General features: G+C 45.3%; 3 protein-coding genes across 3 annotated transcripts; 2 read left to right on the top strand and 1 right to left on the bottom strand.

Annotated features, from left to right (window-relative positions):
- The first annotated feature begins 1330 nt into the window (after positions 1-1330).
- LOC135890771 (diazepam-binding inhibitor-like 5) lies at positions 1331-1679 on the top strand. Its single transcript, XM_065418192.1, has one exon. It carries the CDS (start codon positions 1356-1358, stop codon positions 1617-1619), a length of 264 nt encoding a protein of 87 aa, XP_065274264.1. The 5' UTR covers positions 1331-1355; the 3' UTR covers positions 1620-1679.
- A 3983-nt stretch (positions 1680-5662) lies between these two features.
- Positions 5663-14463, bottom strand: GLOD4 (glyoxalase domain containing 4). Its single transcript, XM_065418065.1, has 9 exons — positions 14344-14463; positions 13323-13372; positions 11562-11682; positions 10377-10521; positions 10031-10167; positions 9109-9195; positions 8735-8848; positions 8549-8635; positions 5663-7686 (listed from the first exon to the last, which is right to left on the bottom strand). The coding sequence occupies exons 1-9, from the start codon at positions 14431-14433 to the stop codon at positions 7621-7623; spliced, it is 897 nt and encodes a 298-aa protein (XP_065274137.1). The 5' UTR covers positions 14434-14463; the 3' UTR covers positions 5663-7620.
- Positions 14464-14576: 113 nt separating this feature from the next.
- Positions 14577-19591, top strand: MRM3 (mitochondrial rRNA methyltransferase 3). The gene is made up of 5 exons (XM_065418064.1): positions 14577-14866; positions 17428-17672; positions 18100-18201; positions 18283-18453; positions 18896-19591. The coding sequence occupies exons 1-5, from the start codon at positions 14577-14579 to the stop codon at positions 19486-19488; spliced, it is 1401 nt and encodes a 466-aa protein (XP_065274136.1). The 3' UTR covers positions 19489-19591.
- Positions 19592-22507: the final 2916 nt, after the last annotated feature.

Genomic DNA, 22507 nt, shown 5'->3' with positions numbered 1-22507 from the left:
GGTTCTGGGACTCACCGAATCCCCGAAATTGGGGGGGGGGGGCGTTAGAGCATCATTTTTAAAATGTAATGAAAGGGGGCTGGGAGAACCCCCCCCCCAAAGCCAGAGTGTTGAGGCACCTCAGCCGAACCAGCCTGGTTTTAGGAGATGCTGACCCACTGGGTCACTCTTATTTAGGTGCACCCAGCTTTGAAACAGAGGGCCCAGGCCTCTTAAGGAACTTACAAGCAGCCAACAATTGGTTATAGAGAAGTATTTTCATCAATAGTCATAAGTGCATTGCTTAGCTAGGTACTACAATGACAGGGCACTTTATACATATCTATTTTAGTATAGCACAAAATTTCCACTGCTGGACTAGTTAAGGGGCATATATCACAGCTATTTACATATGACTGACTGTCATTGGAGGCACAAACGTCCAGCACGGGGATAAGGTGGGGTTTTGGTTCTTTTCCAGTATTACTAAACTCAAGGCTTCCAAAATCATGTATCAGGCCCCATAAACATTAACTTTAAAAATAATACTGGGTTTCTTTTTATTTGCCTTCTGGATTTTTAAATGTTTAAGTCACATTTTTCAGGTTTTTCTCTGCAATGATCAGGGATAGAAACTTAGATTTTTCTACCCCCTCTGAAATGAAAGCAGAGATTGTGGGATAATCACCTGACTCCAGCAACTGGGGCTTTAAGAAAAACACAAAATAAATAGCAGAACAGGTGGCAACACTACTTCTTTCTGAGGCAAACTGCCAATATATAGGCACAGAGGGTTAAATTCTTAGCAGAAATCCAAAGCAACCCCACTGAAATCCAGACTGACATAGATAGAGCTAAGACCAAATTCCTAGCTCAATTTGTTTTCGTTGAGTAATGGTCTTCCTTTGATCTTCTTCCACACTGGTTACAAAGGGAGACTAAACCTGTCCATATGTTTAGCAGGTTTCTGATGAATAAATGGCCACACACTTTACAAACCAGGTATATTTATAAACAGTCTATATTTTTATAACATGTTTATCCCAGTAGAGAGACTAACTGCCATACATAAAGAGAAACAGACCCCAAGATCCTGTCTCCAAAAGGAAAAGTAATGCTAGGTCCAAGAAGAATTGACTGTAAAAATCTGTAAAAGCTGCTAACTCCCCTAATCTGGGATTAATTTTAAGGCCATTTGAAAATTGTATTGCTCCTGCTAAAGGCAGTTACACTCTTCCATTGGGGCATTTAAAAATCTTACTCTGCTGTTGCAACTCTCCTTCATTCCAGTTGTCGTAGCCTGGGTCAACCCTTGAGAATCTTGGCAAGCCCTCCACCGCGGAAGGAAGCAGCAGGCCTGATGCTGAGCTCTCACCATGTCTCAGGCGGAATTTGAGAAAGCCGCTGCTATGGTCAGGGAAATGAAGGTTCCAATCTCCGAGCAAGAAAAACTGGAGATTTACAGTCTCTACAAACAAGCCACCATCGGGGACATCAACATCCCCTGCCCTTGTGCAACCGATGTAACAGGCAAAGCCAAATGGGAGGCCTGGAATGGACGCAAAGGGATGAGCAAGGCCGATGCCATGAAGAATTACATAGCAAAAGCAGAAGAGCTGAAAAAAAAGTATGGAGCGTAAAATTAAGCGTTCATAGATATCAGGCAGCCACGTGCCATTAGCAGGGCTTTTGCCCCAACATCCCTGCTGGGGAGTTTCCTCTCACCCTTAGATCAATGTAGCGTAGCTGCCAAGCCAATAAAACTGTAATCAAAACAATGGAGTGTATCTGACTGAAAAAAATTGTGCATCGTTTGCATGCTACCCTTTGAGAGTCTATACACGTGTGGAAGTTCATTTGAGGATAAGGATAGTCCAGTCATTGTTTATGATTTCTGGTAAACTCTTACCAATACTTAAGAGGCTTACTTCACAAGCCGGTGTATTTGTTTAAAGGAACACCCTCCCTTTGAAAAACACATTACTGTCTGACAGTGTTGCACTTACCATAGTTACAAGAGCTGCTCAAGCTGACGGGACATAAAGGAACTTGATGGACTGTTGTTTGACTTTGTGCAGTTTCTCCCTTACTAAAATGGGCCTGTGGAAACCAGACAATTAAATAAGAAACCACATTGCCAATATGTAATCCTGGGGTGTGGAGAAGAAACACCACAGGCAGCCTTTACTAGGTCAAATGGTGGGCAATCATTAATCCAGAACAGGCCAGGGTTAATCTAGAGACAGTCTCTCCCTCTCCACTTTAATTTCCTTTTAACCTTTTTATGCTCCAGAGTCTGCGCTGATGCTCAGTCCCTAAGGAAGCACATCAGTTTAGCAAGCTAAAGCAATACAACTCCATGGCAAACCGTTGATTTAGAAACCATTCTCTCTCTCTCTCACCGGTGCCAGGGTGGGAGGCTGTTACTAGATATATGCAAATAATTGGATGATGGGGGCTCATTGAGAGGGCCAGCAGCTCCCACCTCTCACTTTAAGTTAATTGCTATAGCAAAGATTGTGATGTCATTAGAATGATGATGTCAAGGACCAAGAAGCAGGTGAATTCCTCACCATCCAAGCTGCCATTTGCAGGAACTTGCCCCTCTAAATAAAACACAGGATTACTTCCAAATGTGTTATTTAGAAAACCTTTCATGTGCTCTTCACACATGCAGCACCACAACCAGAGAATTTGGGCCGGGATGTAGACAGCGGTTGGCCACTCCGCTCTTCTGATGCAATGGAACTCTTTCCAACGAGCTTAAACTCATCTACTGCAGAAGACAGAGTGGTCTTGCAGACCACTGGGGAATGAACTCTTCCACCAACTAAGGACCATGCCAAACATCACCATCTTCTGCCCCAAGTGCAAGGTGTATTTCTTTGACCTTGCCTTCTGTAACAAATCTATAGTGAAGTGGCATGTATTTAATATATAATTAAAAACAAACACACCCAAACCCCACTTCACTGCATGCACTTCTGTCCCTGCTGAGATGAGGAAAGAACAGACACATGACAAACATCAGTCACTTTGTGCATGACTGGAATGCGCTTAAAAGAGCCTCAAAAGGTATTTAGGCACCTAATTCCCATTGATTTCAAGGGGAGTTGGGCACTTAAAGACCTTTGAGGATTGGGCCTCCAACTACCTTAAGGAGCAGGCTCTCTGACAATATATAGAAGAGAGTACAGAAGGAACTTTGTCATTGGCATGGATGATCACACCTGTTAAACTTTACCAGTCATGAAAAGCTGGATTTTAAAATCTGTAAATGCAGTCAGTGGCAGCCACATTTCATTGTAGTCAAAGCCCAAGTTCACAAACAGCAGCCATCTGTTTTGAGTAGAATAATAATAATGTTTCCATTTCACTTTCCTGGCTGTCCTGCCAACTGTCTTTTAAGAGGTAAATGATACAAAGATAAACAGTGAGCTTAGCCTGAGACTGTTACAGCAGCCAACACATTATTAAAACGAACCCACCTCTTTGTTGTGTGTTGGTATAGCACGTAAGAGCCTGGGGCCCTTGTTCGTGGCTTGGCCGCCACCGCACACACAGTGTGTGTGTGTGTGTGTGTGTGTGTGCGTGCGTGTGTGTTCATTCCTACTGGGCTGTGTGAACTGACAGGTTGAGATCCAACCATTTGAGAATAAAAGCGAGCATGCTACTCCTGACACCGGGAGTACATTCACATCCCATTTCGATACAAAAATTAGAGCCAGGTCATTAGTATCATGCACAGAGTCTGAACCTTTGTGTGTGGTTTATGCATCTTCACATCCTGTTATGTTTTAGTTGTATGGTATTTGAGGCACTTCGATCCAGGCAGAGCTTTTCAGGCATCTAGCAGCACTGCCTGGCTGAGTTGGTCAGGGGATTTACCCCCCCTTCATTGCCTGATTCAGGCACTCCCCAGCATTGTGATGTCATCACATGCAGCAGTCAGGCTCTGACTCACCCTAGAGGCATCACAGAAGGGGGGCTGAGCGAGAGGAGGAGGGGGCTGAGACACCCGAAGCATTAACTTTGCAGAGACAGTTACAGCAAGCTGCTATTTGAGAGTTCACACAACTGTGGAGGTCCATTTCAGTTTAAGAATAGGCCAGACATTGTTGAAGATGTCTATTAAACCGTTACCAATAATTCAGACTTAATTGACAAAACTATGAAAATGTATTGGCTGGAAACATTACTGTCTGGAAATGTTGCACTTACCTGAGTTAGAAGTGATACTTAAGCTTACTGTATGTTAAGGAACTTGATGGAAAATATTTCTATTGTTTGACTGTATTTGACAGCTTTCCACAGTCAGCTTCACCCTTACTGAAAAGGGTCTTTGACACTATCCCTTTAAAAGTGAACATATGTAATAGTAAGGTTAAGACAATATCCAGCACAGGCTCAAAACTAAACAGTTACAAACTGGGCTTTGAAAACGTCTCAGTGAACAACAGCTGAGATCCAACCCTCCAGAGATAAGTTTGAGCATGTTATTCCCAACATTTACTGTATGTTCACAGTCCATTTCAATATGAGCATTAGACAAATCTGTAGTATTATGCAGAGTGTGAGGCCCAACGGGTTTGGTGCATTTTCACATCACAATATAAATACAGATGTTTTAACTGAAAGATATTCCAAGCGGTCCTTTCTCCTATGTAGATCATAGACCTAGACAGGATGATGCAGTAACTTTTAGGGTTCTGATAGTACTGCAAACAGCAAGAGAAAAGGTTAATATGTTTTGTCTTTAACAGTAGAGGACTATGATAGAATTATAGCCTCGGATTAACTCTTTTGATGTATGCATTAATGAAAGCAGGTTGAAATAATAAACCACAGCAAAAAAATTTTAACACACTCCTCTACAGCTTCCCTCTTCCAGGCCTGCTACCATGTATATAGCAGATTGTAACATTCACTATTACCTGCAAATGAAACGGCACTCTGCATCTGGCAGTTGAGGCAAGCTGAAACATTTACTTCTTCAATGAATAGCATTTTTGTTCAAATGTTTCCTTGTTGCCCAGTATAGTTTGCACAGAAATAAGCTCCCATGTATTCCAATATAATCTTTAGCCTTATCTGTGGATACATTAGAGTCAGAGTGTGCATACAATGTAATTTAAACCACACCTAAAATCAAAGCTCCCTCACCATACTTAATACTCAGTCTCACGTGTAGTATCAATTACAAAGAAAAAGGGCACTATTAGAATAAATTGTTAAGATATGTCAAAGTGGTCAAAGGTCAAAGTGGAAAACTGGTAACAAACTTAACACTACCACTATTAAAAACTGAGGGGGAAAGGATACTAAAGGGCCCACTATTACTCCAACATTGAGCTACTTTTTCTTTTCAAGTCTTCAGTTAAATTTTGTTGTTTTGTTTTAGTTTTACAATTGCTACCTAGTCGAACTGAAAAAGTTTAGCCCAATCTTTCAAAAACAAAAAAATACTGGGAAGCTGAATGTTAACTGGCCCCTTTCTGCTTAAACCAAAGACTAATTTCAAATACGTTGGTGTTTATTATGTTAAGAAATTGGATGAAAGTAAGTGGGTGACATTTGCTTGCAAGTTGATTTTTGCTCACTTGTTTTTGTAACACAAGAGGCTAATTTAACTTTTCCCAGAGAACTATTAAAAACCAGTAAACATATGCAACAAGTATATTGTAGATATTTATTCAGAACATGCTGATTCTACAGTTCCATCAGCAATAGCAGGCATTCAAGTCGGTTCAACCCAGAGGAAGACAAGTTGTTAAATTAACACAGTTAACAACAAAGCTAATTTCAAGACAGCTGTTCATTTGTCACTTTACTCTTCCCCACTCACAAATAATAAAGTCTGTCTGGCTCTAGTTTGCTACATAACCATTTGGAATGTCAAGTGTTTGGTGCGCTGCAGTTAGCAGATAGATATAATGCAGCTTAACGTGCCTGGAAGCCATAGGACAGACCTAGTCCAATAAGGCCTATCAGGGAATCCTCAGTTTTCCTCAGTCTCCAAAATAACCTCATTTCCTCTGGCCTGAAAGGATGGTTTGAGATGGAGCCAGGATTTTATGCTGAATGGGGAAATGGAAGAACAGTTACCCTGGCAGTACAGAGACAAAACAAAGCTTTTGAAGAGGTAACTAAAGCATATTTCTCAGCTGTGAAGTCACACATTTTAAACTCTATATTGGTTCTTCCCAAGTCAGTCACTGCATCATTCTTTAGAAATTCTGAATACAGGAAACATGCTGAGAATTGGTTAATGTGTCTAAGAATATTTTTTTTTCCAATTCCATCCATTGATTTTGCCCAGTATTTTAAGGTCTATGTCACACCTTTGTGTCTTGATGGTTTGAAAGCTAAGAAGCTCGGTCCATGTATTTTACATTCTGTTGACTTAGGCATTTATACTAAGCTCATCACGATGTTCTCATTAGTACTGCAGTGATTTATTTGTTTAATGTTTATTTGGAAAAAAAGATAAGCTGTGCTCAAACATTTTAATCTTATGCCAGCTAACAGCAACTGAGCTATTCATCTACATTTGGCTTCAAGGAGGTTTTTCTCAGAATCAAAACCTAGATGTCAGCCTTAGGGTTTGCCTACATAGGGAAACTGACCTGCTTAGCTACAGCAGGACAGCTATTCCACTAAGAGCTAGATATTTATTATTATAATTATGCTGATCAATTTCCCCATGTAGACAAGCTCTCAGTTCCAGCTTTAATCTAGGGCATAAAAACACAATACATGCACTGTTCACAACAAGCAGTAGCTACCCCAAGGCCTTTTCTTTTCCATGTGCAGCAGACCAAGCATTGCTAAAGCCACCAACCTTACAAAATGCTCTGTAACATACACTACAAGTCTATTTGCTAGTATACCACAATTAATGTTGTCCCTTTCACATCCTGGCAATAAGTTCTAAATTCTGGAGTTGTCCAATACATTTTCCACGAATGGAACCAACCATCAATATAGCATTTGCTTTATTCTTTAACCTATACTTTGCTTTGAAAGCAAGTATTTCAACACTTCCAAAGAGCTTTTTTCCACCCAGTTCTGAACCACGAATTTTTATTCTGTCAGGTTTAGCAGCATGAATTATTTGGAAGAGACCTGCCAATTAGAATAAAATACCGTAATTTAATCTAAATCCCCCTTGCTAGCGTTCTGTTTTAGTTCTGGTCTTATTCAACAGGGTGAATTTGAAATTGAATTATTCTTCACTCCTAAATCCCTGCAGAACGATAGCTCAGTACACACACTGCAGTAGATATAGGCTACCTAAAATACCAAAAAGATGCAGCGAATTTCTAGGCTAAACTCTGTTTTTCCCCCCAATCCAACAGGAAAGAGAAAAGCTTGAGAGGGTGGCCTATTACAAGTCCATGGTCCCCCATGTTATGAAATCAAGTGCTCAATCTACCCATCACAGCACAACAGAACTTTCCCCCTTTTCTCCTATAGACTTCTGCAAGGAGAATCCAGCCTCTAAGTAAGAACTGGAATTTTTTATTAAATCAAAGGGCATTGCAGACTCTCTCACTGAACGTGGACCACATGACTGCAAAACTGGACACATCTCACGTGTTTAGCAGCTAAAGGCACCATTTCTGAGACCATTCTTTTCAGCTAAGCAGAAGCCTTCTGCATTTTGTGCTTAGCAAACCACTCATCACTTTTGTCCGCTGCCATTGCCTGTACAAATAGAAGTGAACAATTTGTATAATGATAAAGTTATTAAAACAACAGCCATTTACAGAAGCAAACATGTCCAGGATTCTATTTGGGTTAGCGCCAAGCAGTCAAACAACTGGATGACTGACTTATTCACCAATAGGGACCAACTCTTAAGTTGATCTGTGATTACCTGAAGCAAACAGTTCTACCACACTGTAAATGAAAAACAATGCTCTTTGGGAATCACCTCCGGACTGCAGTACAACAAAAGCAACAGACACTCCCTGCAACAATACAAGCTAGTTTCAGAAGCAAGTTAAAAATGGTACGGTGAGCGACTGTCACTGCTGCACCAGATAAATGTATCCGACGAAGTGATTTGGTAAGACACAGGCATGACAGGATCAGTGTCTCCTGCTCTGAAATGTCCCTTTTGTTTTCAGACTTTTCCTGAAACCGCTTGTCATTTCTGTAGCAGCAGCCCATGATCTTGTGAAGCTGTTCTACTGCACTGACCTGATTGTCGTTACAACCAACAAGCCAGTTTCCACTCTTACTTAGGTTGATTTGTAGCTGATGCTTTGCACCTCTAGCATCTTCCATCCTGCAGCCACCTCTGAACTGAGGGGTAGCTCACAAGAGCAGGGAAGGAAAATTCTTTCCAGGATACGGAGGCAAACCCCAAAAGCTATTTGGGATTTTTAACATCTGAAGAACAGCATGAAGCACTCATCTGAAAGACCCCCTTTAGAACTCAGTGTACCTGCCGCTGAAGGCCTGGACTGTGGTGGGATTTTAAAACATACAGGTAGTCTATGCATTTCTATCCTGATGCTCCGACCTCTCCACCAACAAACAATACAGAGAATATATTACTTACATCATCTAACAGCTTGTTGCCATTAGGATCCATCTTGGAAAGCTCTCTAAATGCTTCATCTCCTACAAAGCAGATTTCATGGCCGTCCTAAACCAGATTTAACAGGAGAGAAAGTGAAATTACCGGGGGGGCGGGAGGGGGGCTGAATTAAAGTTTATTTTTGTCACTATTTCAAACATCACTCACGGGATCAGCCAGGATAACCACTTGCACTGTTGCTTTTCCAGGGGTGTCCAAGCTAACTAGGGGAGTTAAAATCTTCTGCTTCTCCTTCTTCATCAGTGCTTCAATGTTCGGCAACTTAAAAAACAAAGAGTGAGCTGAAGGTCAGTTGTGTCATATCAGGCTGCGATCATTTACTGTACCCATTACCCACATCTCCATCACATTCCCACCAAGAGAAAGTTAAACAGAACTTTCATTTGATGTTATTATCTTGTTCACGTACTGACGGTGAGAGACCTTCAAGTGGCTATTGGTATTACCATGAGTCACCCTCCACATGGCCAGCCCCGGAAATATAGTAAAGGGCCGGAAGAAGAAGGAAATCAGATTGTTACCTCTTCCTTTGGGCAAGAGAAGGCAATCCGCCCAAAAGCTGTGCCATGATCCACTGCTCCACCAATGCCCTGCAGCTCCAATTTACACTGAAAGAGAGGGATTGAAACAGTCTAGCTTGCAGGGAAACTAATCTGAAGACAAAAAAGAATTCATACAATTTTTACTGCATTTTTGCATGCATGCTAATCAGCATTACATAATAAGCTAATCACGTCAAAGCCACATATGCTTATTTCCCAGTGCATTAAGGTAGTAGTGACCACGGTCACCTTATTTGAAACAGAGGCTGCAAGCAGATACAAAAACAAAAGCACAATGATTCACCCTGAGTATTTGACAAATTTAGTCTGACTGCAAATTACTGAATGGATAATCTCATGTTCATGTTAACCTCTCTGTAGAAAGAACAGGAGTACTTGTGGCACCTTAGAGACTAACAAATTTATTAGAGCATAAGCTTTCGTGGGCTACAGCCCACTTCTTTGGATGCAGCTTAGGTCACTGATTTCTCTTTTCACTCAAAATTACCATATTTCATGGTATCTTAACCTTTGTGCCTCTTTCCTGAGCAGCTGCAGCTGGGTTCTCATTTTTATATGGCTATTTGCTTGCTTTCAAGAAAGCCCTACAGATGATGAAATGAAGCATGGGCATTATTATGCCTGTACTTTAAGTCTTTTAGTTCAAAAGTTAAGAGCAGAACTACTAACCAATTTGACAATTCCGCCTTTTTACGTGTATGTTCTTAGCAGGGAGGCAGGATGGCAGACACATTGACAAAGCAAGCATTTAGAAGATTAGAGAAACAGCTGTTCTCAGTAAGATTGCTTGATTTATTTATTTAAGGTTCAGTCATTATGAAATGAACCAATCCCACAACATGCTATTCTTAAAGAATAGTCACTTCTCTAAATGACTAACCTGGTTATCTGCATAGCCTAGCAAAGCCCTTTGCTTTTCCTCATTCGTCTCATAAATTTTCATTCCCAGCAGATCAGACCAGTAGCTAACAGACTTCTGCAGGTTCGAGACTGCCAAAGTTACTTTTAGCACGGGATCTGCAAGATTGTAATAATTTCCTATTAGTGGTGTATATGTTGTAGTTTTAAACTCTAGGTTTTTGTGCTCATGATAATGGGAAACAAACAGCAACAACATGAGGCAGGCACACATTCCCATAAATCTTGGCCAAGCCAGATTTGCAACCCCTTGTGAAGTTCCAGCTCTCAGTCTCCGATGAATAGAGGAAAGGGTATGAATGCATTACCTTGCTTTGGTTGTTCTTTGTCTTCCAAGTAGAACTTGTATCCTCCTGGGGCTTCAGTTTCAAATATACCCTTTGCAACTTCTTTGAGTGGCCATCCCATCTTCCTGGCATTGCTCACTGCCTGGCTGGACAGAAGAGTCATGCCCTAGCAAGAATACAAAGCACAAACATGCGATACACCAGTGCAAAGATGTACCAACACCAGCTTTTTGGTCAGTGGTACTGAAGTCAGCTGATAGGATTCCATGCTGATACTTGGAAATCTAATCTTCATCCATTGCCAGGAAGAGAGCAATCATCAATGTAGTCTCTGCTCTATACCCCGGGCTAAAACACCTACTGGTCTGAAGGAGACCTCAACAGCCCAGATACTGGTTCCTTGCCCCCAGCTTTTCAATTATCTTCCTCCAAGAGAAAGCTGAGAGAAAGGGCAATCATCACACAAGTGGTCTGCAGTAAGAGTTGGAGCCATCCTGAACAAGGGTCTAAACGGCCTCAGAGAGGCTGGTTATCTTGCCTTTATAAAATTAGTGCAACTGTCTGAGGTCAATACACCTCTTACACAACAGAGAAATATGAAGCAGAGAGATAGAGCTTAATGGGCCAGATCCTGGCTCAACCAGTCTTTGCAGAGCCCACTAGAACAGCACTGACCAACTAGGTTTTGCAGACACAGAGGCCAAATCAAATCCAGAGTTCTGCCACCTTACAGATGAGTGGCTTCCATGGCCATCCAAACATCTCTGACTCCATGGGGGGGGGAAAGAGGAGGATACCAGTGAAACAAGGAGCACACACAGTACCTCCACTGGGAGGAGACAATGAGTTCCTCCTTGGCTGGAAGTCTGGGGAAATAAAAGCGATGCTGCATTCACAAGACTGATCTGTCAGAAAGCTCCAAATTTTGCTGTCAGTGGGGTGGGGAGTGAGGGCCCTCCGAGAGCAAATACAACTGCCCCCCCGGCCCCACCAACTGCAGCATGAGCACAAAGCACCTCTCTCCCCTTCCTCTTCCTTGGACAAAAGACATGCAAACAGCACCCGCAAGACTAGCTCAGGGAATAAAAACGGATAGGGAATCAAACAGCATCAGGAAAGTGCATCCAGGACATACTCTGAATGGACTCCTAGCCAAAAAGCTCACAACAAGAACAAAAGAACATTAGAAGGGCAAATTATATTTACCAGAAAGTCACTGCCAAGTCGATACTCTCCAACTCCATAATTGTAGGTCAACTCTGCAACAAAGTGATCATCTTCGGGCCCATAGCCCACCATTGTTTTGCTCCACTTTCCATCATAAGGGCTAGAACAACCATCACATTTATTTGTCGTCAGTATCGGACACAAACAAACACACACACCCCGCCACACACACACACCCCGCCACACACACACACCCCGCCACACAAGAAAGAAGTGCCTCAGGATAGGAACTGCATAACCAGTGGTCCAGCTAATCCAATATCCTAACCCTGACAGCAATCAGTGCCAGATGCTTTAGGGGAAGGTGCAGAAACCCATACCATACCAACTTTTATACAATACTATATCACTGAAAGAGCATGCCAGTCGGTGCCTACTTCATGTCCTCAACCATGAAAGGATCCTTATAGTTTTATCCTCTCCTATCTAGTTTCTTATGTAACAGCAGATGCAGCTCTCCTACAAATAGTCTAATCTTGTTTTGAAATTTACTAAACTATTTGCTTTGATAATATCTTGCAGCAGCAAGTTCCGCTGGTTACTTATTCACCATATAAAAGTCATTAAAAAAAAAAAAAAAAGACTTCCTGCTAACCGGAGGAGAAGGCACTATGACTAAGGGATTCCCATAAAGTGTGATAGAACACAGTAACTTTCCAGTAAATTCTTAATTTAATAGATTCCAAGGCCAGAAAGGGCCATTGTGATCATCTAGTCTGACCTTCTGTAAGCCATAGGCCAGAGAACTGCCCCAAAATGATTCGTAGACTACAGCTTCTAGTAAAACATCCAATCTTGATTCCTCTTGTGGAGAATCCACCACAACCCTTGGTAAATTGCTCCAGTGGTTAATTACCCTACTGTTAAAATTGTATGCCTCATTTCAAGTCTGAATTTGTTTAACTTCAACTTCCAGCCACTGGATCTTGTTATACCTTTCTCGGTTAGTCTGAAGAGCCCTCTGTTATCAAATACTTGATTCCCATGTAAGTACTTATACACGATAATCAAGTCACCCCTTTACCTTTCCTGCTACGCTATGTTAATGTGTGACTAGGAAGGCACAACTGCACAGCCATCCAAAAGAATGAGCAATGGTAGTTTTCATATGATTTGATCCATAATTCCTCAAGCATAGGAACTGCAACTATAGTGACAGAACTAGGATAAAATTAAGTGCCCCCAAGCTTCATGTTTCAGAGCATAAGCTGCTCACCAGGTGGAGTCAAAAAAGCTATTTCGTCATCATGATCTAGGCAAATTGTACAGTTAGAAAAATATAGCCTAAGCTCTTTCTTTTTGAAAAGAGATGAAAGGCCACTGGCGGTAGCGGGGTATTTTATTTTAATTGATTTATTTGGATTTAAGAGAATATGATGCCTACCCAAGGCACTAGGCGCCCTAATATCATTAAACACAATAAAATAAAATCCCAGAAGCATGAAGTAGTCATTTCTTTCAGGAACTGTGGCCCAAATCAAAGGGATTTAGGCCCCTAACTGCCTTTGAAGATCTGGGCCGCCCTGACTACGTAGGCTATTGATCTGCCATAGCAATGCTTATGTTCCAACGTAAGCACCACAGACAAACACAAGAAGGTACATTCTTACTTTCTTCAAATGAAATGAGCAATGTTTAGGAAGTACGCTCAAAGGTCTGTAAGTAAGCCTTTTGGGTTAGTCAGCATCTGCAGATGTTTTAGTTTAGCTAAAGATGACAAAGAGAAAGAACGGTACATACCCATTACAAGTAGCTTTGCAGCCTTCCTCAAATTCTTCATGTCTTAGAATCTGGCAGATCGAGCACATGCAACAAATAAAGCCTACTTAGTTCTTAGAAGGAAACAGACCCAAGCACACCCCAGCAGAACGCTTAGGGTACATCTGTCCTGTGACAAAAACCCCACGGCTCCAAGGCAGCTGACTCAGGTTTGTGGGGCTAAGAGTAGCAGTGTACAGGTTCAGACTCAGGCTGAGCCTGGGCTCTGGGACACCACAAAGCGATAGCGTCCCAGACCTTGAGCTGCACCTCCAGCATCTACATCACAATTAAACACCCCGACAGCCCGAGTTTGAGTCAGCGGATACAGGCCAGACACAGGTGCTGAATTGCAGTGTAGACATACCGTGAGGCAACCCTCTCACCTGGCAAGGTCTCAGAGCCCAGGCTCCAGCCTGTGCCCAAACAAACATCTACAGTGCAATTTTATTGCCCCACAGCCTAAGTCAGCTAACCCGGCCCAGCCGTGGCTGTGCAGTGGATCTTTTAGTACAGTGTAAACATACCCTGACCAGCTACTATGGGACTTGCCATAAGGCCGCACGTACACAGCCCGGGTACAGTACAGCTATTTCGGTCTGGGGAGGGAGATGTTAACAGGAACAATCACACCACGACAAGCCCCAGCCTGGAAGCAGACACACTAGCACGAAGGGGCCATAAGCTGTAAAACGGGGGGTCTCAAACGTCATTGCACCGCGACCCCTTCGGGCAACAAAGTTACTACATGACGGGGGGCGGGGCGGACCGCGCGCCCCGCTGGCCCGGGTGGGGGCGGAGCTCGGCTTCAGCCCCAGCTCCCAGCAAACCCAATGCTGGGCCTGGCGACCCATTAAACCCCACAAGGATCCCCACGCCCCTCCCTCCCGCCTCGCCCCAGCCCCAGCATGGGGCAGCGCCAACCCCCGGCGCCGGGCCAGACGCAGCCGGCTGAGGCCCCGCCCTGGGGGGCTCAGGTCCCGCCCCCCGCTCGTTCACTCACCCTCATGCCCAGCAAGTCGCGGTAGAAGCGAGCGCTCTGGCCACGGTTCCCCACTTTGAACACGAAGTGCAGCGCGCGCCGGGCTTCCATGTCTGACTTCTGCCCCTACTTCCAGCGCATGGCGATGACGTAAACAGTCACCCCACCCCCAGCAGATTAGGAAGCCGAGAGGGGGGAAGTCACGTGCACAGCCGGATATCCGGCCGGTCGGGGCCACCTGGCGTCAGGGCAAGATGGCGGCGCTCAGGCGCATCACGCTGGGTCCTGCCGCCGCCGCCGCGCTGCTTCGGGCTCAGCCGGGAGGAGCCGGGGCGGGCGCGGCTGCGGGGCGGCGCTGGGTGCGGGCGCTGAGGCGGAGCCCGGTCCGCGTGCTGCCCCCGCGCAAAGATCAGAGAGCGGCCGCCCAGGCCGGGCGGGAACCCGCGGAGCCGAAGGGAGCCCGGCTGTGGCCGGCCCCGGAGAAGAGCCCGGCCGGGCAGGGGCTGCGCTTCGAGAAGGCGGAGCCCGGAGACAGGAGGTTGGGGTAAGGCCCTGCGGCGCTCCCCGCACCCCCATCCCACCCCCGAATCCTCTTCTCCCCCCAGGGGCCCCGGACACCGTTACCATGTCAGCAAAACAACGTATAAGCGGCCAGCTCGCCCCCCGTTTCCCTGGGCTCCCTGCCCTAGTGACAGACTCCTAACGCAGCACCCGGGCAGATTGCCGGTGCCATAGCCCGCTGCCCCCACACCCAGACTGCCTCCCTCTGGTGCCAGGCCAAGGTACCTGCTGGCACATCGAGTAGCTCCGTGCTACTTTAGTTGTGGGCAACGAGGTGGGCAGAATGTAATTGGCAATGAATCCGAAGTAGCAAGCCAGACTCCAGCACTGAATGGTCCTGTTTTCTGGTTGTAGCTATTGTAAAGTATAACGGAGAATATCTTATTGCCCTTATATAAATCCATGGTATGCCCACATCTTGAATACTGTGTACAGATGTGGTCTCCTCATCTCAAAAAGATATACTGGCATTAGAAAAGGTTCAGAGAAGGGCAACTAAAATGATTTGGGGTTTGGAACAGGTCCCATATAAGGAGAGATTAAAGAGGCTAGGACTTTTCAGCTTGGAAAAGAGGAGACTAAAGGGGTATATGATAGAGGTATATAAAATCATGAGTGGAGAAAGTGAATAAGGAAAAGTTGTTTACTTGTTCCCATAATACAAGAACTAGGGGCCACCCAATGAAATTGATGGGCAGCAGGTTTAAAACAAATACAAGGAAGTTCTTCTTCACACAGCGCATAGTCAACCTGTGGAACTCCTTGCCTGAGGAGGTTGTGAAGGCTAGGACTATAACAGGGTTTAAAAGAGAACTAGATAAATTCATGGAGGTTAAGTCCATTAATGGCTATTAGCCAGGATGGGTAAGGAATGGTGTCCCTAGCCTCTGTTTGTCAGAGGGTGGAGATGGATGGCAGGAGAGAGATCACTTGATCATTACCTGTTAGGTTCATTCCCTCTGGGGCACCTAGCATTGGCCACTGTTGGCAGACAGGATACTGGTCTAGATGGACCTTTGGTCTGACCCAGTATGGCCATTCTTATGTTCTTCTTGTGCAAAAACTCATTGTAAAAATCAGTGTTCCTTTCAGATAGTCAATGCAATATTCAGACTTACATCATCAAGGCTAATAAGTAATCACAATTTTAACTATCTGCTAAATCACAATTAGTCTCCAAGTTATTAGTGCACAAGTGGGGTTTTTACATTTGGCTTCAAGTAATGATTTCAATTGTGTTGCCACCAACTGTGGAGCATGCAAGCTCCATGTTTGAGTGCATACATGAACCATGAAAGGAAAGCATGGTACCAGTTCATCTTAGCTTCACTCTACCCCTGTTGCTTTTACTCTCTTTTCCTCTGCCTTGTCCCCCTCACCCTGCTTCCCTTCAGTTTTCTTTACTTTGGCTTAAAAAAAAAAATCATGGAACAAGCAGGATGTTTGCTGCCTTCACATTGTTCACTCTGCTCGTGTTAAATCCTTTCTTCTACCCAGTGTCTGTCTTGTCTGTTTAGACTGGAAGCTCTTTGGGGCAGGGACGGTTTACTTTGCTGTTTTTGCAGCTCCTAGCACAATGGGGCCTGACCCTTCGGCACTGCCGTAATAAACATCTACGTGAAATAATGGAAAGAGAGAAACTGGGGCCAGTGGCGAAATTCACTATGTCAGAGTAAGTCCTGACAGTAGAGGGGACAATTTTCAAAACCTCAGCTGTTATGGTAAGAGCTGAACAAAGCCTTAATATGCTACATATGTGAAATTCTTCTGTCAGCTCTTGGGAGAGGCACCAAGTTTCTGACTCTGGTGCTTGCCTGCCGGTGCATGAGCCTTCTTGCTTTTGCATTTTTCCACGTAACTATTAAGATTTCAGCTAAAGCACTTGTAGAGAATTTGCTAACAAGGTACTCTGTGGTCAGTGTCTGTTCAGAGTCCCATTTCTGTGTCTGTTCGTAAATCCCTTAGAGTTTTCAATCCTTTTTTGAATTATGTCCCACTTTTTTTTTTTTTTTAATATTGGCAGTGGCCCCTCTCCCTTTAGAATAGCGAGAAGGATACTGCCACCTACTGTTGCTAATGAGTTTGTTCAGGAGATACCTGAAATTACTTGCATCAAAATGCAAGTCAAATGGTATTATAAAAACACTCCTTACCTGTATTAGTGCTGCTACTGTCAGTCCTCGAGAAATTTGAGCTTGTTTGGTACTGAAAAGCAGATTAATGCAAAGCCCCCAAGAAGACTCGCTGCGCAGCCAAGGCCCCCAAGAAAGTTTGGCTCCTGCACCCCCTTCTGGTTGAGAACCATTGCCTTATATTGATCCTGCTGTAGAGATTAATAAGGGTGAGAATAATGGATCCCATACAATATCAGGACTAGCTGCAGCCACTCTAAAATATGTATGCAGACAATCATTGGACAGAAGGAATAATATTGAGTCCAGGAAAGTTTCGAGTGACACCCCCCACTTGCAAGTGGCAAATTTCAAAGGAGACCAGAGATGTTACTAACATCCCAGCAGTTTTAACTGGTGATCTTCTCTGTAGAAAAGTGGTGACAATTGCCAAGTCGAAAAAGTTTCGCGATCAGCATGGGAAGATTCTGCTGGAGGGTCAGAGACTTATCAAGGATGCCCTGGACGCTGGAGCAGTGCCCCAGACTCTCTTCTTCAGTACTGTGGGGCACCTGAAGGAACTGCCTGAGGAAAAGCTGAAGAAAACCACTCTAGTTAAGGTGAAGTTTGAAGACATTAAGAACTGGTCTGACCTCATAACTCCTCAAGGGCTGATAGGTAAGTTTGCTTTAGAAATAGTAAACAAAGGGTAGCTGCACTTAGCATTTATTAAAATAAATGTAGTGACAAATACGACTTGACTGTCTCTTTGCTAGCCTATTCCTGTTACTCTGCCAGTGACATGGTGTCACATAGAATTGGCTAGAGAAAGGATTTCTCTGCTTCCACTCAAACTGATGTGAGAGACCGTCTTGTCACCTGCCCCTCCACTTGAGGAGGGGACTACATTTCAGTAGACCTCCTCAAAGCTTGGAAGATGATTGGCACTCTCATGGTGGCTCTGAGGCCTGTGTGTAACTGACATCCTTGATGGTGCCTGGTGATACAGGTATTCTGCTGTGGCCTGTGGAAAAATGGCACCTACAATCTCGGAGGTGATGATGCCCATGGGGGGGGGTTAAATGATGCTTTCAGTCTTTACTAGGAAAACAGTCTTACGCAGACTCCAGCAGTACTGCTCCTCACCCGATCTTCAGTACTTCCGGTTCCACCACAAAAGTATCAGTTAAATCAGAAGTGATTAAAACAGATGCATCCCAAGGGCAGTGCTGTGTCACAAAAGCCTTTGAGCCTCATTTGCCAATGGGCCTTTCTCCCTTTGTTTCCTCAGGAATCTTTTCCAGACCTGACCATGCCAAGATGACTTACCCAGCTGTCCAGCAACGGAATTCGCTGCCCCTGTCCCTTATCTGTGACAATCTCCGCGATCCAGGAAACCTGGGGACTATACTGAGATCTGCAGTTGGAGCAGGCTGCAGCAAAGTGCTGCTCACCAAAGGTAGGCCCCTCCTTCTGGAGAGCAGGAGTCTGTGATGACTTCAGCTGTGGGGTCAGGAGAGTTTAATGAAAAATCAACCGTTTGGAAAAGTGATGAGATTTCACTTGATATGGATGGAAATACACAACAGCTCACGGTGTGTTGGACCTTCTGTGGATACTCCCGTGATACCTAGCAAGTCTAGGGGCCCAGAACAAAGGCAGGTTCATAAATACAGCGCCCCATCAATAACTGCATACTGAGGGAGCTAAGAGAGGTTAGCTTTCCAATTTGTGTGCTGCTACCGTCCCATAGGCCCATATAACCCCTCCTGGCTGTTTCAGATGATGGCTTGCCCCAGGGAGCTTTTAAGCATTCTCCTTCGATGTGCTCTCTCACTGGCACAAGGTGCTGAATGCATATTCTTGTGGAGCCCTTGCACCTTCACTGTTTTCTATTACAGGCTGTGTGGATCCGTGGGAGCCCAAAGTGCTTCGTGCAGGCATGGGGGCTCACTTCCGCCTGCCCATCATTGCCAATCTGGAGTGGGAATCCATTTCCAACTATCTTCCCACAGACACACAGGTCTACGTGGCCGACAGCCGCGACCCAAGAACACAGGACAAGATGGAGGATGGGTCGGGAAAGGCCAGGTCGGGAAAGGCCAGCAGCTATGGTTGGGTTTCCAGACCTCACAACTTGAAGGCTCCGATAGGCAGAGAGGACTTGGCTTTTGATTCAGAGAGTGAAGAGGAGGAGCAGGGAACAGATGAGGCTTGGTTCCCAGAACTTGACACTCAATGTTACCACGAGAACTGGACACGGGCTCCAGCAGCAGCGGTGGTGATTGGTGGGGAGACCCATGGTTTGAGCACAGAAGCACTTCGGCTAGCAGAGAGCACGGGGGGGAAGAGACTGATTATTCCTGTGGTCCCAGGTGTGGACAGTTTGAACTCAGCCATGGCCGCGAGCATCCTGTTGTTTGAGGGGAAGAGACAATTACAGTTGAGAGAGAAGCAAGAGAGCAAAGGACAGAAGTTCCCTGCCTTGGGCTAAACTGTGCAGGAGACCATTCTGCACAGAAAGAGCCTCCTCTTCTGTATGTTCCCATGCAGGCAGCTTGCAGAGGAATCAATAAAATCACAGGTTTTGCAACTGCTATTCAGTTTACACTTGCACAGTTGTTAAAACAAACCTGCCCCCGAGAGGTCCATGCCCATGTTCAACACCCAGATGCTCCACAGAGTGCCCACCTTCTGCACTTGATGCCCCTTAGCATTAGTGAACACATGAAACTTTGAGCAGTGTGCCCAAATTTTGGGACTCCAAGGGCCACACTTACCTGCAGCTGCCATCAAGGTGCAGGCTTTGGAGAGAGCAGGCCTTTGCACCTGCTGCTGCTGCTCTGACCGGTTCCCTAGGAATGCCATAAGGGGATTAGCAGAGAGCCATTTTTAGAGGTAGTCAAAAGAATTAGCAATTGCTAACACAGCCCTTGGGTGATTTACTTAAAGTCCCTATCAAGTGAGCTTAAGTCCTCAAATCCAGGCCTGCTCCCCCACCTTTGAAATGAGTTTGGCTTTGGTGCCATCTATTGAGCAATAACACCCCCCCCCCCCTTTCTCGCTTCTGACCCTTGTACACCAAGCTAGCTCAAGAAGGTTCCAGTGACTCGCATTACCGGGAGTAGGAAAAGCAAAGGAGAGGTTGTGCAATCGTGTGTAGTTTACAGACAGTTCTCCTAAGGGGACTCTTTTTCATGGGGTGGGTGACTCCCCCATCCAGAAGAAAAGGGCAGGAGGGAGTCTCTCACCAGGGCCCCAGAGGTTCTCTCATTCATTGTAAGGCAGAGGATGCTGGTCACGCTGCACGGCTGGCTTGCCCATAATGCAGCAGAGCTTCATGTGGCTTTACAGGGCTGGGGGAAGGTAAAAGAGCCAGTGCAGCAGGGATAAAGTGTAAGTTGTATTGTACAAGGGCTCGATGTGTGCTTCTCACAGAAGAAAACACACCCCTGGCTTCCTTTTCAGTAGGGGAAAAACCTCTGTATTGAAGTCTCAGCAGCTGGCAGTAAAATCCATTGGAAGGTAGTGTCACTAGTGCTCTGTAAACCCCCCACTGAGGACGTGAAGTGGCTAATCAGTTATGGCGGGGGGGCCCACTGGCTCTGTGAATTGCCATAGCTGCTCGTTGGAATGCAGTTCTCTCTCCCCAGGCCTGTTTGTTCAGGCAGCCTAGTGCGTTATTTAAACAGTTCCAGCGTAATGGCTTTTATCTCTTCCTGCAGCGCTGCTTTGGGCCAGGTCCCCGCCAGCAAACTTTCCATTGTATCCCTTAAAACTACTCCTGGTGGAGGTCCTACTGCAGGTGCTGTAGTGGAGGGCAACAGCTGGTGGTATTTTTCCCCCTTTCCCATAATCCTGGGCCCTGTGTATCTAGGTTTACACAAAGAAACATGGTGAAGAATGGTGATAAAGCACCGACAGCTGTTTGTGTTCATGGTAATAGCTTAAATCAGTTCAAAAGCTCCCTTCCCCCACTTGCCCCTAAACCTGTGGTCCCCACTGTCAGCAGGATAGGCTAATGGGAGGCACGAGAAGTAGCACATTGGAGGGATGCAGAGTCCTGACATTTGAAATGGTGAAACATACCCACAAAACTCTATAGATCAAGTCTGTCACGTACACTGTTGGTCTGTGGGAAATCTTGTTACCCTTGCAGCTGCAAAATTCCTACTGTGACCTTCATGCCCCATCCAGATTTGGCAAAGGAAGTGGGAGGTGAACACAGCTGCTGGTGCAGGGGACAGGAAGCTATTCCAGTTAATGGAGTTCCTTAGTAACATCAACACTGGTTCAGTAAACACCAACCCTAGCAAGAGGCCAGGGACAAACCAGCAGGATGTTAGCCCTTAGAGCAGACAGACATGGTGGAGGTACTTATGCGTGATACAGGCTTCTCTGGGTGACGCTTTGTGGCACAATTAGGGTGGTGTGCTGTCCCTGCAAAGACTGTCAGTTTTCCAATTCTGCCATCAAACACTCTTGGCTAGAGTTTAATCCTCAGTTTTAGCTCCGGGCATTGTGTTCTAATTTAAGTTGGAGGTTAAGCCTTCTGCCAGAAGGTGGCAGTATTTGTCATGAATGCAGCCTGTGTGGGGACCAGAGTTGTTCCTAGTGCCCCCATGGCAGATTTAAACTCTGAAGGAAAGGGGGGGGGGGGAGGGGGGAAGTGAAGGAGAAGAAGAAAGAGGAGGTGAGGAGGGAAAGAACTGAGTCCCATTCTATGGGAAATGCCTTGGGTTCTTCCCCATCCAGCAGACAGGCTCTGGGCTGTGCAGGAGGAGAAATCAAAAAAATAGATTCTCTTAAGAGCTGAGCTGCTCCTGGCCACCCCCTTCAATCTGGGAGCAGGAGGTTGTATGGTGGCAGGACAATGTGCAGTAAACCTGGCCCTGGGTGATCACATGCCGGTGGAATTAGGCTCTCCAAGCTCCATCAGGTCCTGGCACCGAGGAGCAGCAGGAGTGGGTGCAGGAAGCCCTTTGGGAACTACGCCCATTGGTGCCCTACACTATTTCTCCAACTTCTTAAAACGGTTTGTTTAGTGGACAACCCTAGCGCGAGCTCTCCTGCTACAATACCAGCTGCTGCTAAGAGATCCCTTTCTATCTTAGTCCATATTAAAAAACCAAATTTTCAGAGGCTGTCATGATCGTACAATGATTTAGCAGTGGCCCACCATTTCCTTTGGCTCTTGTATTCAGTAATAGCACAGAGCCATCCTGGGAACTGGATGCTCGATAAATACATGGAGAAAGAATGTGGTTGTTCCCTCAGGCACATCCTGATCCAACCTTTCCTTTGTTGGAAGGGAGCATTTAACACAGCCCTGTTCAAAGGCATTGCCAGTATCAAGACTGAAACTGCATCAGCGGGAGAACAGCTCATTCCTCCTAACTAGCTGCCAGCCCTGGCCAGGGGAAGAGCCAGGTTGACACAAACATTTACACTTCACTTTAGCCCTAGTTGAGTAGCTGCCGCAGTCACTTGAACATACCCAATATTAAGTGATT

Source organism: Emys orbicularis, chromosome 17, assembly GCF_028017835.1.
Source record: "Emys orbicularis isolate rEmyOrb1 chromosome 17, rEmyOrb1.hap1, whole genome shotgun sequence".
NCBI lineage: Eukaryota > Metazoa > Chordata > Testudines > Emydidae > Emys > Emys orbicularis.
Note: the sequence above shows the minus strand (reverse complement) of the source record. Positions and strands in the feature narration are given on the sequence as shown.

Excerpts from the sequence above, each read along its gene's own strand:
- MRM3 (XM_065418064.1), top strand. The coding sequence starts at position 14,577 with ATGGCGGCGCTCAGGCGCATCACGCTGGGTCCTGCCGCCGCCGCCGCG. Across the intron at positions 17,673-18,099 it reads AACTCCTCAAGGGCTGATAG|GAAAACAGTCTTACGCAGAC; the intron begins GTAAGTTTGCTT and ends AGTCTTTACTAG. Across the intron at positions 18,454-18,895 it reads CAAAGTGCTGCTCACCAAAG|GCTGTGTGGATCCGTGGGAG; the intron begins GTAGGCCCCTCC and ends TTTCTATTACAG.
- GLOD4 (XM_065418065.1), bottom strand. The coding sequence starts at position 14,433 with ATGGAAGCCCGGCGCGCGCTGCACTTCGTGTTCAAAGTGGGGAACCGT. Across the intron at positions 11,683-13,322 it reads TGCAAAGCTACTTGTAATGG|CCCTTATGATGGAAAGTGGA; the intron begins GTATGTACCGTT and ends TGGTTGTTCTAG. Across the intron at positions 10,168-10,376 it reads CAAAGAACAACCAAAGCAAG|ATCCCGTGCTAAAAGTAACT; the intron begins GTAATGCATTCA and ends ACAATCTTGCAG.
- LOC135890771 (XM_065418192.1), top strand. The coding sequence starts at position 1,356 with ATGTCTCAGGCGGAATTTGAGAAAGCCGCTGCTATGGTCAGGGAAATG.